A 17,238-nucleotide genomic window follows, 5' to 3' on the forward strand; every position below is an offset into this window, starting at 1 on the left:
TGTATAGCTACCTTTTTTATTCAATGTAATTTTGCATTTTGGGGTTTTCTAGGTACAAGAGGCCTTAGCAGAAGAAAATTGTTGCTTTGGGACCATTGATACATGGCTGTTATATAAACTCACAAAAGGTAGGGCCAATATTGCTAAGTGATCATTCAGGGAAGTGAAATTTGAAACACAAATGTTCATAAAAGAGAGTGGGTGGTAGCCTCAGTGGTTTCTTTCCCCATCCTAGACCCTCTCCTCAGAGCATCGGTCTAAGACCTAACCAGCCAAGTGGAGCCAGTTTTAGGGGAGCTGCCTCTAAGGCTTTTGCATGCCAAGAAATTTATATGGATGCAGATCCACATATAATTAAACCTTGAATTGTCTTCACATGCTGTTTAGGAAACCTAAAACTGAATATTTTATTCTTTTATCATAAATACAGGTTCTGAATATGCCACAGACTTTTCAAATGCTAGTACAACTGGAATTTTTGACCCATATCAGGTAGAAATTTTTTGTCTTTTTTGAAAGCTAATTATAATATATAACCAAGATTGACCTTGTAATAGAGTTGAGAAAATATACCTCCATTTCCTCTATGCAGATCTAGGAGACTATGCATACTGTCAATTTAGTTTGGCTGAACTCCCCCCCCTTAAAAAAATCTTTAAAATGGATAGCTAAATAATTTAGTGGTTGGGGAGGGATATACTTAGAAATGAAGATGATGTAAAAAAGTATATGTAAAAATATGATAAAAGAGAGCTAAATTATTAAGCATTTCAGCTTTGATTCTTATGGAGTATTTTTGTGTTCAGATGTGTTGGAGTGGGATCCTTACTTCCTTGCTTTCAATACCTATCTCAATCTTGCCTCCTGTGAAAGATACAAGGTAATAATAAAATAATAATAATAATAATAATAATAAGCCTCAGATATAAGAACCAACAACAAAAACATTTTAATCCCTTTTACTTTCTTCGAAAGGGGGGCCATTATGCAGAATCTTATAATACTACAGATTTTTCTTTAATATGTAAATATTTAATACTACATATAATACTATATACCAAAATATTTTAAATTATACTTATATATGTTTTTAAATCTTTTTTAATAGACTTGTGTACTACTAATTGCCTAACATTTAGATCTAAACTAAAATTAGTTCTTTAAATCTTAAATGAATTTTTAAGGCATAACTGACTAATTTAGAAACTCATTTTACTTAAAGTCACAACTTTGGATCAGTGGATAAAGAAATCCTTGGAGCACCTATACCAATTGTGGCCTTGGTGAGTAGAGAACCTAAGAACTCTCCTTAGTGTATGAAATAAGTTAATTTCTAGGAATTGATTATGGGAGAAAAAACTTCTTTTGACCACAAAATGATCAAAAACATTTTTTATTAAAAAGCCATTCCCCAATTGACAAATGGTCAAAGGATATGCAAAGGCAATTTACAGATGAAGATATCAAAGCAATCCATACTCATGAAAAATTGCTCTAAATCATTACTTATTAGAGAGATGCAAATTAAAGCTTCTCTGAGGTACCACCTCACACCTCTCAGACTGGCCAATATGACCAGAAAGGATAATGATCACTGTTGGAAGGGTTATGGTAAATCTGGGACACTATTACCTTGTTGGTGGATCTGTGAACTCATCCAGCCTTTCTGGAGAGCAATTTGGAACTATGCCCAAAGGGCAACAAAAATGTGCATACTCTTTGATCCAGCAATACCACTACTGGGACTTTACCCTGAAGAGATGATGAAAAAGGGTCAAAACGTCACTTGAACAAAAATACTCATAGTGGCCCTATTTGTGTTAGCAAAGAATTGGAAATCAAATAAATGTCCTTCAATTGGGGAATGGCTTAGCAAACTGTGGTATATGTATGTGATGGAACACTATTGTTTTATTAGAAACCAGGAGGGATGGGAATTCAGGGAAGCCTGGAGGGATTTGCATGAACTGATGCTTAGTGAGATGAGCAGAACCAGAAAAATACCCTAACAGCAACATGGGGGCGATGATCAACCTTGATGGACTTGCTCATTCCATCAGTGCAACAATAAGGAACAATTTGGAGTTCTCTGCAATGGAGAATACCATCTGTATCCAGAGAAAGAACTGTGGAGTTTGAACAAAGATCAAGGACTATTAACCTTAAATTTAGGGGGGAAAAGCTGATATCTTATTGTCTGACCTTGCTATCTCTTATACTTTATATTTCTTCCTTAAGGATATGATTTCTCTCTCATCACATTCAATTTGGATCAATGTATACCATGGAAACAATGTAAAGACTGACAAATTTCCTTCTGTGTGGGGTAGAGGGAGGGAAGTAAGATTAGAGGGAAAAATTGTAAAACTCAAAATCTTAAAAAAAAAAAACCCAATTTATTGATAGTGGTCTCTAAATTCTCCTGAAAGGAGGGTCCAGATAGTTTGAATCTTTTGTAATTTCTTTTCATACTTGGGTTTAAAAAAATCTTGTTTAAATTCTGTTTAGAAAGGGATATGGTTCTTTTATGTATTCTTTTTTTGAGATATCTGGTATTTGATGTTTTCTCTGTGAACTGAAGTTTTCCCTGGATGATGCCTTGGATGAAGATCATTGTTTTTGCCTTTAGAAAGCAGGTATAACTTAGTAGGGAAAACCTAACTTGGAGTCAGAACAGTTAGGTTCATGTCCTGCTTTTATGACATTCTCCATGAGCTCTTAGGCAAGTCTTAGCCTCTCTCAGCCTCAGCTTCCTTAACTATAAAAATGGAAATACTTGTTCTCAGACTGTTGGTAAGCTCAAATTCATTGACAGTGTGCTTTATTGCCCATGCATTGTGGATAAATGAGCAACTGGGTTCACAGCACTGGACCTAGAATCATCTGCCTGAGTTCAAATCTAGCCTTAGATTCTTACTAGCTGTGTGACCCTGGGTAAGTCACTTCACCCTTTTTGCCTCAGTTCCCTATTTCTGTACAATTAGCTAGAGAAGGAAATGGCAAACCACTCCAGGATCTTTTCCAGGAAAATTCCAAATGCTATCACAATGAGTTGAACATGACTGAAAAATGACTTGATAATTTACTATATACTGTAAAAGGGAATAATAATCATGAGGGGGATACTATAAGCATTATTATAATATGCTTTTGTTAGATGGAATACAAAAGAGAAGTATAAAAAAAGGAAGTAACATGCGTCTTTTAGCTGATCAAATCATAAAGACATTTATTTGACTTAAGCATGATAGTGATGGGAAGAAATCAAACTAACTACTGAAAACTACACTTTTCCACTTGATCCCACAAGCCCTATGATAAAGAAAAACAATATAAGGCATGGTTTTCTTTTTCTTTTTTTCTTGTTCCCTAGAACAAGGTGATTTAGAATGCAAATTAAGTCTGGAGATGAAAATAGGTTTATAGTAATTGTTTAGAAAGCAGAGATTGATAAGAAGGGAATCTTAAACCTTTAAAATTAAAAGTCTGTTCTGTACCTATGATTGCCTCTTTTAATAGTTAATTTTTTCAGTCTAGAAATTTGTATTTCTCCCTTGTGTCTAGTGTAAAGCATGCTTGCTTCTAGATTAGCCCTGGTGTTTTAGACTAAACTCAGAAGGCTCCCAACCCCACCTGGTGGCAGCACATCCACATTTCAGGCTGAGTCCTTGGAGTGATCACATTCAAAAAGTGAAAATGCAAGCCCCGGGTGGGGACTGCCTCTGTGTCCTCTCCCTGGCTTGGACCCAGTTGTAATCATGAGATTCTCTTGCATGGTTTCTGGAAAGTGACTCCTAGAACACTTTAAGGTAAGGAAAAGGGGCCCCATATGTAACAATATGGAAGAATCAACCAAATACATTTCTAGCCTCTAGAGTGAATCATACTTTATTTTTGAATAGTTTTTTAAAATATAGGATAAAAATTAAAATATCTGACAAGATGTGATTTATAACTTTGAAACTGATTGGGTAATAGATTTTTATCTTTTGGTAACTACTCTAGGTGGCTGACCAACAGGCTGCCATGTTTGGGGAATGCTGTTTTCAGAGAGGAGATGTGAAGCTCACTATGGGAACAGGGACTTTTTTGGATATCAATACAGGAACCCACCCTCAACAAACTGTTGGAGGTAAATGGTCAAATGCTTTTCTGTTGTTGATTTGTTGTGGTTTGAATAAAACCACATCTCTTTAGAAACCTTGAACAAATCTTTCTTTCACTATAAACAGTGATATTTTCTATTGGTTTTTCATGACAGAGAAGTATCTTTTCTGTGGAAGTTGAGTCAATAGTACTAGTAGCTAATCAACTCCCATTTCCCTTTACTATCTTGACCTCCTAGCAGCAAAAGACTGTTTATGTGACATTACATTTACTTATATAAAATAGTAACTCCTTAATATCACTTCAGAAAATGTGGGGCCCTGTATTTGCTTCTAAATACTATTTGTATAATCCCAGAATCTCTGATTTGGACATCTGCCTGTCCTTAAGTCAAATGAGCCAGCTCTTTTGTGCTGCCCCTGCTTTCAAGGAGCTCAGGGTCTATGGGGGAGATGACCAGCCAGCCACTATGTACAGGCAGTACATATAGGACAGACAGAAATAGAATCTGTGTCCTGGAGCAGATTGAATTTATAGGGATTCAGTAGGGAGTTTTGCCTTTGGAGCAACCAGTCTGATATCTTTTTACTCTCAAACTTTCACCTTTTTCTTCTCCTTGATTCTTTCTTTGCTCTTACCCACCATACTCATTTTCATTGCTCCCTGCACAGTGTTTTGCATGTGGGTCCTTTTCTCTGCAGTCACACAACTGCTGCCCTCATCCCTATCCCTGTGACTTTTCACCTGCTGCTTCATCATCAACTGCTGCTTCACTTTCTTGCCTCCTGTCTATTCCTTTTCTCCAGTTTGCCCTCTATGCACCTTTCAACTAAAACATAAATCTGACCATATCACTTCTTGGCTCAGATCTTTTTGGATAAACAACACATTCTTTTAAAGTCTGGTGTCTCCTTAATTTTCCAGACTTGTTTCACCTTATTCCTTCACACGTGATCTTAGTTCCAGAGTAAGTTGTGGTTTCCCAAACTTGGTATTCTGTCTCCTGACTTGGTATCCTCACCACATAGAGCCACATGTGTAGAAAGGACTTAGTCTTCCCCTTGTACTAGAACAATTTCCTACAATTCTTTATTTCTCAGAGGCTCTCTTCATATGCCATTTCATTTACAAATCTTTTCCTCAGTTGCTTTCTGGCATTTTATATACCTAGGATTGTCTTTGGAATCAAAGACTGTTGGTTTTTCGTTTTTTTTCTTTTTGGTCTTTGTATCTAAAGCACCCTGCTTATAGTAAGCATTTAATATTGACTGAATTAAATTGAATACAAATTCTCTAGTAAACTTGTCTCAAAATACATTTGGATTTTACTTAGTACAAAACTTGTTTGGAAATCTTGGAAACAAGGAATTGAGTATTGTATAACTTGTACTTATTTTTATTTATAAGGTTTCTATCCATTAATTGGTTGGAAGATTGGTTCAGAAGTTGTGTGCTTGGCAGAAGGCAATGCAGCAGACACTGGTGCTGCCATAAAATGGGCTCAAAATCTCAGTAAGTCAACCTTCGAATTGATTATAGATTATGCTAAACTCTTGAATATTACTACCAATTACTCCTTTAATAGTAATCAGACAAGGTATTGATGCTGTTTCTCCATAAGGGCTTTGAATAATGAAGAATCCTTTGGAATTTGAAAGAATAGAGCAAAAATGATTATTTGGAAGTTAAAACCAGAAAAAAATTAAGATGTAGTTAAAGATGTTTTTTCTTGGCTTTCCTAATAAGGAGTTGGCTTGATGCATTTTCTAAATCTGTTTGGTTTTTTGTTTGTTTTAATTTTGTTTTATTAAATATTTTCCAATTATTTGTAAACAATTTTAGAAATACTTTAAAAAATTTTTGAGTTTCAAATTCTCTCCCTGCCTTTGCCCCTCCCCTCTCCTTGAGATGGAATATAGTTTGATTTTGTTTATACACATGAGGTCATGCAAAATATATTTCGTTATTAGTCATGTTGCAAAAGAAAACACAAGCAAAACAACAAAAATAAGAAAAAAAATTTTGAAGTACGCATTCAGATTCCATAAATTCTTTTCTCTTTAAGTGGCTAGCATTTTTCATCAGGAGACCCTTGGAATTGTCTTAGGTCAATGCTTGATCAGAATAGCTAAGTCTTTCACAGTTCATCATCTTTACTTTGCTGTTACTGTGTACAGTGTTCTACTAGTTCTGCTCACTTCACTTTGTATGAGTTCATCTAAGTCTTCTCAGTTTTTTCTTTTTTCTTTTTCTTTTTTTTAAATTTTTATTAAAGATATTATTTGAGTTTTACAGTTTTCCCCCAATCTTGCTTCCCTCCCCCCACCCCCACCCCAGAGATAGCACTCCATCAGTCTTTACTTTGTTTCCATGTTGTACCTCGATCCAAATTGGGTGTGATGAGAGAGAAATCATATCCTTAAAGAGAACAGAATTCTCAGAGGTAACCAGATCAAACCATAAGACATCTGGGTTTTTTTTTTTTTCCCGAATTAAAGGGAATAGTCCTTGTACTTTGTTCAAACTCCACAGTTCTTTCTTTGGAAACAGATGGTATTCTCTACTGCAGACAGCCCCAAATTGTCCCTGATTGTTGCACTGATGGAATGAGCAAGTCCATCAAGGTTGATCATCACCCCCACGTTGCTGTTAGGGTGTACAGTGTTTTTCTGGTTCTGCTCATCTCACTCAGCATCAGTTCATGCAAATCCCTCCAGGTTTCCCTGAAATCCCGACCCTCCTGGTTTCTAATAGAACAATAGTGTTCCATGACATACATATACCACAGTTTCCAAAGCCATTCCCCAATTGAAGGACATTTACTGAATTTCCAATTCTTTGCCACCACAAACAGGGCTGCTATAAATATTTTTGTACAAGTAATGTTTTTACCCTTTTCCCTCATCTCTTCAGGGTATAGACCCAGTAGTGGTATTGCTGGGTCAAAGGGTATGCACATTTTGTTGCCCTTTGGGCATAGTTCCAAATAGCTCTCCAGAAGGGTTGGATGAGTTCACAGCTCCACCAACAGTGTAATAGTGTCCCAGATTTCCCACATCCCTTCCAACAATGATCATTATCCTTCCTGGTCATACTGGCCAATCTGAGAGGTGTGAGGTGGTACCTCAGAGAAGCTTTAATTTGCATTTCTCAAATAATTAATGATTTAGAGCATTTTTTCATATGGCTATGGATTGCTTTGATCTCCTCATCTGTAAATTGCCTTTGCATATCCTTTGACCATTTGTCAATTGGGGAATGGATTTTTGTTTTAAAAATATGACTCAGTTCTCTGTATATTTTAGAAATGAGTCCTTTGTCAGAATCATTAGTTGTAAAGATTGTTTCCCAATTTACTACTTTTTCTTTTGATCTTGATTACATTGGTTTTATCTGTGCAAAAACTTTTTAATTTAATGTAATCAAAATCATCTAATTGGTTTTTAGTGATGTTCTCCAACTCTTCCTTAGTCATAAACTGTTTCCCTTTCCATAGATCTGACAGGTAGACTAGTCCTTGATCTTCTAATTTGCTTATAGTATTGTTTTTTATGTCTATGTCCTGTAACCATTTGGATCTTATCTTGGTAAAGGGTGTGAGGTGTTGGTCTAATCTAAGTTTCTTCCATACTAACTTCCAATTATCCCAGCAGTTTTTATCAAAGAGGGAGTTTTTATCCCAGTGGCCTGACTCTTTGAGTCTATCAAACAGCAGCTTACTATAATCCTCTCCTGCTTTTACACCTATTCTATTCCACTGGTCCACCACTCTATTTCTTAGCCAATACCAAACAGTTTTGATGACTGATGCTTTATAATATAATTTTAGATCGGGTAGTGCTAAGCCACCTTCTTTTGCACTTTTTTACATTAAGCTCCTGGCAATTCTTGACTTCTTATTTCTCCATATGAATTTACTTACAATTTTTTCTAGCTCATTAAAGTAATTTTTTGGAATTTTGATTGGTAGGGCACTAAACAGATAGTTTAGTTTTGGTAGAATTGTCATTTTTATTATATTAGCTCTACCTATCCATGAGCAGTTGATATTTGCCCAGTTATTTAAATCTGATTTAATTTGTGTGAGAAGTGTTTTATAATTGTTTTCAAAAAGATTCTGAGTCTGTCTTGGCAAATAGACTCCCAAGTATTTTACACTGTCTGAGGTTACTTTGAATGGAATTTCTCTTTCTAGCTCTTCCTGCTGTTTCTTGCTAGTCATATATAGGAAAGTTGAGGATTTATGGGGGTTTATTTTATAACCTGCAACTTTGCTAAAATTGCTAATTGTTTCCAGTAGTTTTTTAGATGATTTCTTGGGATTCTCTAGGTAGACCATCATGTCATCTGTGAATAGTGAGAGTTTTGTCTCTTCCTTCCCAATTCTAATTCCTTTAATTTCTTTTTCTTCTCTAATTGCTGATGCTAACATTTCTAATACAATATTGAATAGTAGTGGTGATAATGGGCACCCTTGTTTGACCCCTGATCTTATTGGGAATGCCTCTAGCCTCTCCCCATTGAGTATAATGCTTGTTGATGTTTTCAGATAGATACTGCTAATTATTTTATGGAACAGTCCATTTATTCCTACACTCTCTAGTGTTTTTAATAGGAATGGATGCTGTATTTTGTCAAAAGCTTTTTCAGCATCTATTGATATGATCATATGGTTTCTGATAGGTTTGTTATTGATATAATTGAGTATACTAACAGTTTTCCTAATATTGAACCAACCCTGCATTCCTGGAATAAATCCTACTTGATAATAATGTATTATCCTAGTGATGACTTGTTGTAGTCGTTTTGCTAAGATTCTATTTAGGATTTTTGCATCTATATTCATCAGGGAAATAGGTCTATAATTTTCTTTCTCTGTTTTAACTCTCCCTGGTTTAGGTAGCAGTACCATATTGGTTTCATAGAAAGAGTTAGGCAGAGTTCCATCTTTCCCTATTTTTCCAAAGAGTTTATATAGGATTGGAACCAATTGTTCCTTAAATGTTTGGTAGAATTCACTTGTGAATCCATCAGGCCCTGGAGATTTTTTTTTAGGGAGTTCACTAATGGCTTGTTGAATTTCTTTTTCTGAGATAGGGTTGTTTAGGTATTTAATCTCTTCTTCATTTAACCTGGGCAACTTATATTTTTGTAAATATTAATCCGTTTCACTTAGATTATCAAATTTATTGGCATAGAGTTGGGCAAAATAATTTCGAATTATTACTTTAATTTCCTCCTCATTGGTGGTGAGTTCACCTTTTTCATTTATAATACTAGCAATTTGGTTTTCTTCTTTCTTTTTTAAAATCAAATTGACCAGAGGTTTATCAGTTTTATTGGTTTTTTCATAATACCAACTTTTGGTTTTATTTATTAATTCAATAGTTTTTTTTGCTTTCAATTTTATTAATTTCTCCTTTGATTTTTAAAATTTCTAATTTGGTATTTGATTGGGGATTTTTGATTTGTTCTGTAATTTTTTTTAGTTGTATGTTTAGTTCATTGATTTCCTCTTTCTCCAATTTATTCATATAAGCATTTAGAGCTATAATATATCCCCTGAGAGTTGCTTTGAATGAATCCCATAGGTTTTGGTATGTTGTTTCATTATTATCATTATCTAGGATAAAATGGTTAATTCTTTCTATAATTTGTTTTTTGGTCCACTCATTTTTTAAGATGAGGTTGTTCAGTTTCCAATTTGCTCTGGGTCTATATCTCCTTGGCCCAGTATTGCATATGACTTTTATTGCATTGTGATCTGAGAAAGCTGTATTCACTATTTCTGCCTTTCTGCAGTTGATCATTAGGTTTTTATGCCCCAGTACATGGTCAATTTTTGTATAAGTTCCATGTACTGCAGAGAAAAAGGTATATTCCTTCCTATCCCCATTCAGTTTCCTCCATAAGTCTACCATATCTAATTTTTCTAACAATCTATTTACCTCCCTAATTTCTTTCTTGTTTGTTTTATGATTTGATTTATCTAGATCTGATAGCGGGAGGTTGAGGTCTCCTACTAGTAGAGTTTTGCTGTCTATGTCTTCCTGTAATTCTTTCAGCTTCTCCTCTAAGAATTTGGGTGCTGTCCCACTGGGTGCATATATATTCAATATTGAAATGACTTTATTGTCTATGGTACCTTTTAGGAGGATAAAGTTTCCTTCCTTATCTCTTTTAACACTATCCATTTTTGCTGCTGCTTTGTCTGAGATAAGGATTGCTACCTCTGCTTTTTTTACTTCAGCTGAAGCAAAATATATTTTGCTCCAACCTTTTACCTTTACTCTATATGTATCTCTCTGCTTCAAATGAGTTTCTTGTAAGCAGCATATTGTAGGATTCTGGTTTTTAATCCATTCTGCTATTTGCTTACATTTTAAGGGAGAGTTCATCCCATTCACATTCAAGGTTATGATTACTAATTCTTTATTGCCCTCTGTGCTATCTTCCCTCTGTTTGTATTTTCCCCCTTCCCCCCCCCTTTTATCCATATTCCCCAGTATTTTGTTTTTGAATACCACCTCCTTCAGTGTGTTTGCCCTCCTATATCACACCCTCCCCTTTCTTTCCCCTTTCCCTGTTCCCTTCCCTTCCTTTTGTTATTTCCCCTTATTTACTCCACTCCCCTTCCCTTTCTCTGTCCCCCCTCCCCTTTTCCCCTTTTACTTCTTCAAAGGTTAGATGTTTTATAAGTTAACTGAGTATGTGTAGGTTGACTTTAAGCCAAGTCTGATGAGAAGAAGATTCAGGTGTTTCTCCTCTACTCCCTTCTTCCCCTCTATTACCATAGGTTTTTTGTACCTCTTAGTGTAATGAGATTTGTCCCATTCAATCCCCTTCTTCCTCCCGTCTCTTTCCTGTCCCCCTTTTTAGGGAGGTAGTGTATTTTTTTTTTAGATCATTCTATCGAAGTCATAGAAAATTCTGAGTGTCTGTCCCTTTCTAGTTCAGTATATTCTGTTGAATAGAGTCCAAATTCCTGAGAGTTATTAGAGTCTTTCTCCCCAGTGGAGTTAAAAGCCAGTTACATCCCATTAGATATCAGTCTCATGGATAGGTCATGGATGTCCATCATTTCTGGCTAGGTATATTCTCTCTGTTAGAGTTACATTTCTCAGGATTTATTTATATCCCCCCCATGCTGGGATATAGCCAGTTTCAACTTGCTGGATTGCATTTTTTTCCTTTTACTGCCCCCCCCTTTTTTTTACCTTTTCATGTGTCTCTTGAACCTCCTGTTTGATATCCAAATTTTATGTTTAGCTCTGGTCTTTTCATCAGAAATTTTTGGAATTCTTCCATTTCGTTAAATGTCCATCTTTTTCCCTGGAAGAGAAGGCTCAGCTTTGCAGGAAAGTAGATTCTTGGCTGCATTCCAAGCTCTCGTGCTCTTCGAAATATCTCGTTCCAGGCCCTTCGATCCCTTAAAGTTGATGCCGTCAGGTCCTGCGTGATCCTTACTGTGGCTCCTTGATATTTAAATTGTTTCTTTCTGGCTGCTTGCAGGATTTTCTCTTTTATCTGATAGTTCTGGAGTTTGGCCACAACATTCCTTGGTGTTTTCCTTTTAGGATCTTTTCCTGGTTCGGATCGATGTACTCTTTCAATAACTAGTTTGCCCTCCGATTCCATGATGTCAGGGCAGTTTTCCATCACTAGATCCTGTAATATTAAGTCCAGGCTTTTTTTTCTCTTCAATGTTTTCAGGAAGTCCTATAATTTTCAGGTTTCCCCTCCTCGATCTATTCTCGAGGTCAGTGGTTTTGTTGATGAGGTATTTCACATTTGCTTCTATTTTTTCTATTTTTTGATTTTGTTTAACTGACTCTTGCTGTCTCATGGAGTCATTAGTTTCTGTAGACTCCATTATTTTCTGGTGGGGAGGAGTTTTCTTCATTAACTTTTTCCAATTGGTCAATTCTACTTTTGAAAGAGCTTTCCATTTGACCAATTGAGGTTTTGAGAGAATTAATTTCTTTTTGCATTTGCTCATTTGAGGATCTGAGAGAATTATTCTCATTTTGTAATTGTCCAATTGATGATCTGTGAGATTTATTCTCCTTTTGTGTTTTTCCAATTGTACTTTCTAAGGTTTTGTTTTCTTGTTGCAAGGTATTAATTGTGTCCCCCAAATTTTCCAGTTGATTTTTAAACTCCTTACTTATTTCTTCAAGGAAGTCTTTCTGTGCTGGAGACCAGATTGTATTCTCCTCAGAGGTTCCAGGTCTCTCTGGGTTGGGGTCTTTCCCTTCCAGGAATTTTTCTCTGGATCCACCTTTCCGATGACCCTTCTTCATTATCCTAAGACCTTGAGTTGGGTGGGGCTGTTCACCTGGGCTTGGGATCTCTAAAGCCTTTACTGAGTACAGTTTCTCTGGCTGGCCAGTAAGAGGTGCTGGTTGCCCGCTCTGGGGTGTCTGTGACCTTGGTTGGGAGGCCTTCTCCCTTTGCTTGAGGGAGGGAATTGGAGCTATTGAATTCTTTTGCCTTCAATCAATGGTGGGCTTTACCCTGACCTGAGGTGATTCCTTAGCTGGGCTGGTTCTTTTGCTCACACACCTGGGCCTGAGGCAGAAGTAATTTGCATTTGTTTGGGAGGAGACCTCAGTGCAATGGGCGTGGACTCAGAGTTTCTCAGACCAGAGATGCCCAGGGATGGTGTCTGCAGCTGTTCTGCACCAGACCTCTCCATGCAGCCCCTTCCCCAAGCTCCAGGGGGACAGCACCAACACCAGCGCCTCTATCACAATCATGTACCACAAGTTGTTTAGCCATTCCCCAATTGATGGGCATTCCATTAGTTTCCAATTCTTTGTCACCACATAAAGAACTGCTATAAATATTTGTACACTTGGGGGTCTTTTCCCTTTTCTTTGGGATACAACAGACCTAGTTGTGGTATGGCTGACTTAAAGGGTGTGCACTCTGTAAACACTATAAAATAACTTGGGAATCTAACTGCCAGTGCAAACTCAGAAACTGTATGAAAACAACTATAAAACACTTTTCACACAAATAAAATTAGATCTAAATAACTAGACAAATGTCAGTTGCTCATGGGTAGGCTGAGCTAATATAATTAAAAATTACAATTGTAACTAAATTAATTCTTATTTATGGCATAATGGCACTTTATTTAGTGCCATAACAACCAAATTTTGAAAAACATGCTTTAGTGATCTAGGAAAAAAATAGTAACTAAATTCATATGCAGGAACAAAAGGTCAAGAATATCAAGGGAGTTAATGAAAAAAATGCAAAGGAATGCAGCCTTGCTCTACCAGATTTAAAATTATATTATAAAGCTTTAAGTCATCAAAACTGTTTGATACTGGCTAAGAAATAGAGTGGTAGATCAGTGCAATGTACTAGATGCAAAAGAGACAGCGGTAATTGACTATAATGATCTACTGTTTGATAAACCCAAAGCTGCTAGCTTTTGGGATAAGAAGTCATTCTTTGTTAAAAAAAAAAAAACTTTTGGGAAAACTAGTAGATAGTATTATATGGCAGCACACCCCATACCAAGATAAAGTCTAAATGGGTTCAGGATTTAGATAGAAAAGGTGATATTTGTAAACCAGTGAGAACAAGGGATAGTTTATCTGTCATATCTAAGGAAATGGGGGCAATTAATGTCCAAAGGAGAGATAGAGAACATTATAAAATGCAAAAATTAAATTGAAAGGTTTTTACACAAATAAAACCAATGAAACCAAAATTAAAAGGAAGGCAGTAAGTTGGGAAACAATTTTACAATTAGTGTTTCTGACAAAGGACTCATTTTTTTTTTTAAATGTCAAACTGTTTAATCAAAAAATCATTAAGGATGAGAATGTTGTTTCTAGAGTTCCTTTCCATTTCCCATGTACTGTCTTCCCCACCTTCAGTGTAGCTCCCCCACTTAACAAACAACTGGGATGGGAAATTCAGTCAAAGAGCATATGTGGAAAGCAGTGAAGGTGTTTAGTCAGTACCCAATTTCTGGTTGATCTCCTCCCTGGAGCCCCCATCAATAGCGAGGGACTGGACCCAGCCCCCCAACCACTTATGTATTTAACTGGACCAGTTCCTGACCAGACTGGAGGGGGAGACCATCACAACCTTTGTCAATTTCAGGCTTGCCCTTGAGACTTTGGCGCAGGAGCGTCCACATCAGTGTGATGCACTGCAAAGTCTTGCCCAGGCCCATCTCATCTGTTGTGATGCAGCCATGGCTGCCAGAGATGCAAAAGGACTCATTTCTAAAACATGTATATAGAGAACCAAATCAAATTTATAAGACTACAAGTCATTCTCCAATTGATAAATGATCAAAGGATAAAAGCGGGAAATTCTCAGATGAAGAAATTAAAGCTATCTATAGTCATATAAAAAAGTTTTAAATCATTAGTGATTGGTAAATTCAAATTAAAACAACTCTTGAGGTACCACCTCAGTCTGTCAAAGTGACCAATATGACTGAAAAAAGAAAAATGATCAGAGTTGGAGGGGATGTGGGAAAACTGGGACACCAACATAGCTGGTAGAATTGTGAACTGATCTAACGTTTCTGGAGAACAATCAGGAACTACATCCAAAAGGTAATAAAACTGTGGATACCTTTTGATCTAGCAATAAATCACTTACTGCGTTTGTATCCCAAGAGAGCCCCCAAAAGGAAGAATAAACCCATGATTACAAAATGATTTATAGCTGCTCTTTTTGTTATGGCAAAGAATTAGAAATTGAGGGATGTCCATCAGTTGGGAAATGGCTGAACAAATTGTGTTATATGTATGTGATGGAACACTATTGATCTATAAGAAGTCATGAGGAATGGGACTTCAGAAAAGTTTGGAAAGACTTGCATTAATTGAAGCAGAGTGAGATGAGCAGAACCAAAAGAACATTATACACACTCGCAGTAACATGGGGTGATGATCAGCTATGATGGACTTGTTCATCTCATCTGTACAATACTCAAAGACAATTCTAAAGGACTTGTGATGGAAAAAAGCATCCACATCCAGAGAATGTGTGAATGCAGGCCTAAGCTTCTAATTTTCAATTTTTAAAAGTTGTCTTGGTTATTATGTCTTTCTTCTAAATTTTTCCTATTTTGATTTGATTCTTCTTTCACAGGATGATTAATAAGGATTTATTTTTAGCATGTAAGCATGTAGAGCCTATCATAGATGTCTTTCTGTCAGAAGAAGGAGGGAGGGAGAAAAATGTAAAACTCAACCTAGCAAAAAAAAAAAATGATTGTTGAATTCTACCATTGCATGCAGTTGGAAAAATAAATAAAATATCATTTCCTGGTGGGGGGGGGGATAGTGTGCAGTTTTTTTCCCCATTAAAGATTTTATTTATTTTGAGTTTTACTGGAGAATGGACCAGTGGAATAGATTAGGTGCAACAGCTGGAAATGATTATAGTAATCTGCTGTTTGATAAACACAAAGAGTCCAGCTATTGGGATAAAAACTCTCTCTTTGATAAAAAAAAAAACAAAAAAAAACTGCTGGGTTTGCTAAGCCATTCTCGAATTGAAAGACATTTGCTTGATTTTTTTTTTAAAGATTTTATTTCTTTTGAGTTTTACATTTTTCCCCCCAATCTTACTCCCCCCCCCCCCCCCCCCCCCGGAAAGCAATCTGTCAGTCTTTACTTTGTTTCCATGTTGTAGATTGATCCAAATTGAGTGTGATGAGAGAGAAATCATATCCTTAAGGAAGAGACAAAGTATAAGAGATAACAAGATCAGACAATAAGATAGCAGTTTTTTTTCCCTAAATTAAAGGGAATAGTGCTTGAACTTTGTTCAAACTCCACAGTTCTTTCTCTGGATACAGATGGTATTCTCCATTGCAGACAGCCCCAAATTGTCCCTGATTGTTGCACTGATGGAATGAACAAGTCCATCAAGGTTGATCATTACCCCCACGTTGCTGTTAGGGTATACAGTGTTTTTCTGGTTCTGCTCATCTCACTCAGCATCAGTTCATGCAAATCCCTCCAGGCTTCCCTGAATTCCCATCCCTCCTGGTTTCTAATAGAACAATAGTGTTCCATGACATACATATACCACAATTTGCTAAGCCATTCCCCAATTGAAGGACATTTATTTGATTTCCAATTCTTTGTCACAGCAAACAGGGCTACTATGAATATTTTTGTACAAGTGATGTTTTTACCCTTTTTCATCATCTCTTTGGGGTATAGACCCAGCAGTGGCATTGCTGGGTCAAAGGGTATGCACATTTTTGTTGCCCTTTGGGCATAGTTCCAGACTGCTCTCCAGAAAGGTTGGATGAGTTTACAACTCCACCAACAGTGCAATAGTGTCCCAGTTTTCCCACATCCCTTCCAACAATGATCATTATCCTTTCTGGTCATATTGGCCAGTCTGAGAGGTGTGAGGTGGTACCTCAGAGAAGCTTTAATTTGCATTTCTCTAATAATTAATGATTTAGAGCAATTTTTCATATGACTATGGATGGCTTTGATCTCTTGGGGAATGGCTTTTTTTTTTTTAAATATGACTCACAGGGGCAGCTAGGTGGCAAAGTGGCTAGAGCACCGGCTCTGGAGTCAGGAGTATCTGAGTTCAAATCTGGCCTCAGACACTTATATATTACCTAGCTGTGTGGCCTTGGGCAAGCCACTTAGCCCCATTTGCCTTGAAAAATCCTAAAAAAAACCCAAACAAACAAAAATATAACTCAGTTTTCTGTATATTTTAGAAATGAGTCCTTTGTCAGAATCATTAGTTGTAAAGATTGTTTCCCAGTTTACTACATTTCTTTTGATCTTGGTTACAGTGGTTTTGTCTGTGCAAAAGCTTTTTAGTTTATTGTAATCAAAATCATCTAGTTTGTTTTTAGTCATGTTTTCTGTCTCTTCCTTAATCATAAACTGCTTCCCTTTCCATAGATCTGACAGGTAAACTAGTCCTTGATCTCCTAATTTGCTTATAGTATTGTTTTTTATGTCTAAATCCTGTATCCACTTGGATCTTATCTTGGTATAGGGTGTGGGGTGTTGGTCTAATCTAAGTTTCTTCCATACTAACTTCCAGTTTTCCCAGCAGTTTGTTTTTTTTTTTTTATCAAAGGGAGACTTTTTAGCACAATAGTTGGAC

General features: G+C 36.5%; 1 protein-coding gene across 3 annotated transcripts in view; it reads left to right on the forward strand.

The window, feature by feature from the left end:
* GK5 (glycerol kinase 5) overlaps positions 1-17,238 on the forward strand; it is a 70,940-nt gene that overhangs the window by 35,602 nt on the left and 18,100 nt on the right. For all 3 annotated transcript variants that reach the window (XM_074191161.1, XM_074191163.1, XM_074191164.1), the window contains 6 exons: positions 53-128; positions 431-492; positions 807-880; positions 1,223-1,283; positions 4,006-4,132; positions 5,515-5,619. In XM_074191161.1, coding sequence (XP_074047262.1) covers positions 53-128; positions 431-492; positions 807-880; positions 1,223-1,283; positions 4,006-4,132; positions 5,515-5,619 — 505 coding nt within the window. The remainder of the gene's footprint in view (positions 1-52; positions 129-430; positions 493-806; positions 881-1,222; positions 1,284-4,005; positions 4,133-5,514; positions 5,620-17,238) is intronic.

Source organism: Macrotis lagotis, chromosome 6 (assembly GCF_037893015.1).
Source record: "Macrotis lagotis isolate mMagLag1 chromosome 6, bilby.v1.9.chrom.fasta, whole genome shotgun sequence".
Classification (NCBI taxonomy): domain Eukaryota; kingdom Metazoa; phylum Chordata; class Mammalia; order Peramelemorphia; family Peramelidae; genus Macrotis; species Macrotis lagotis.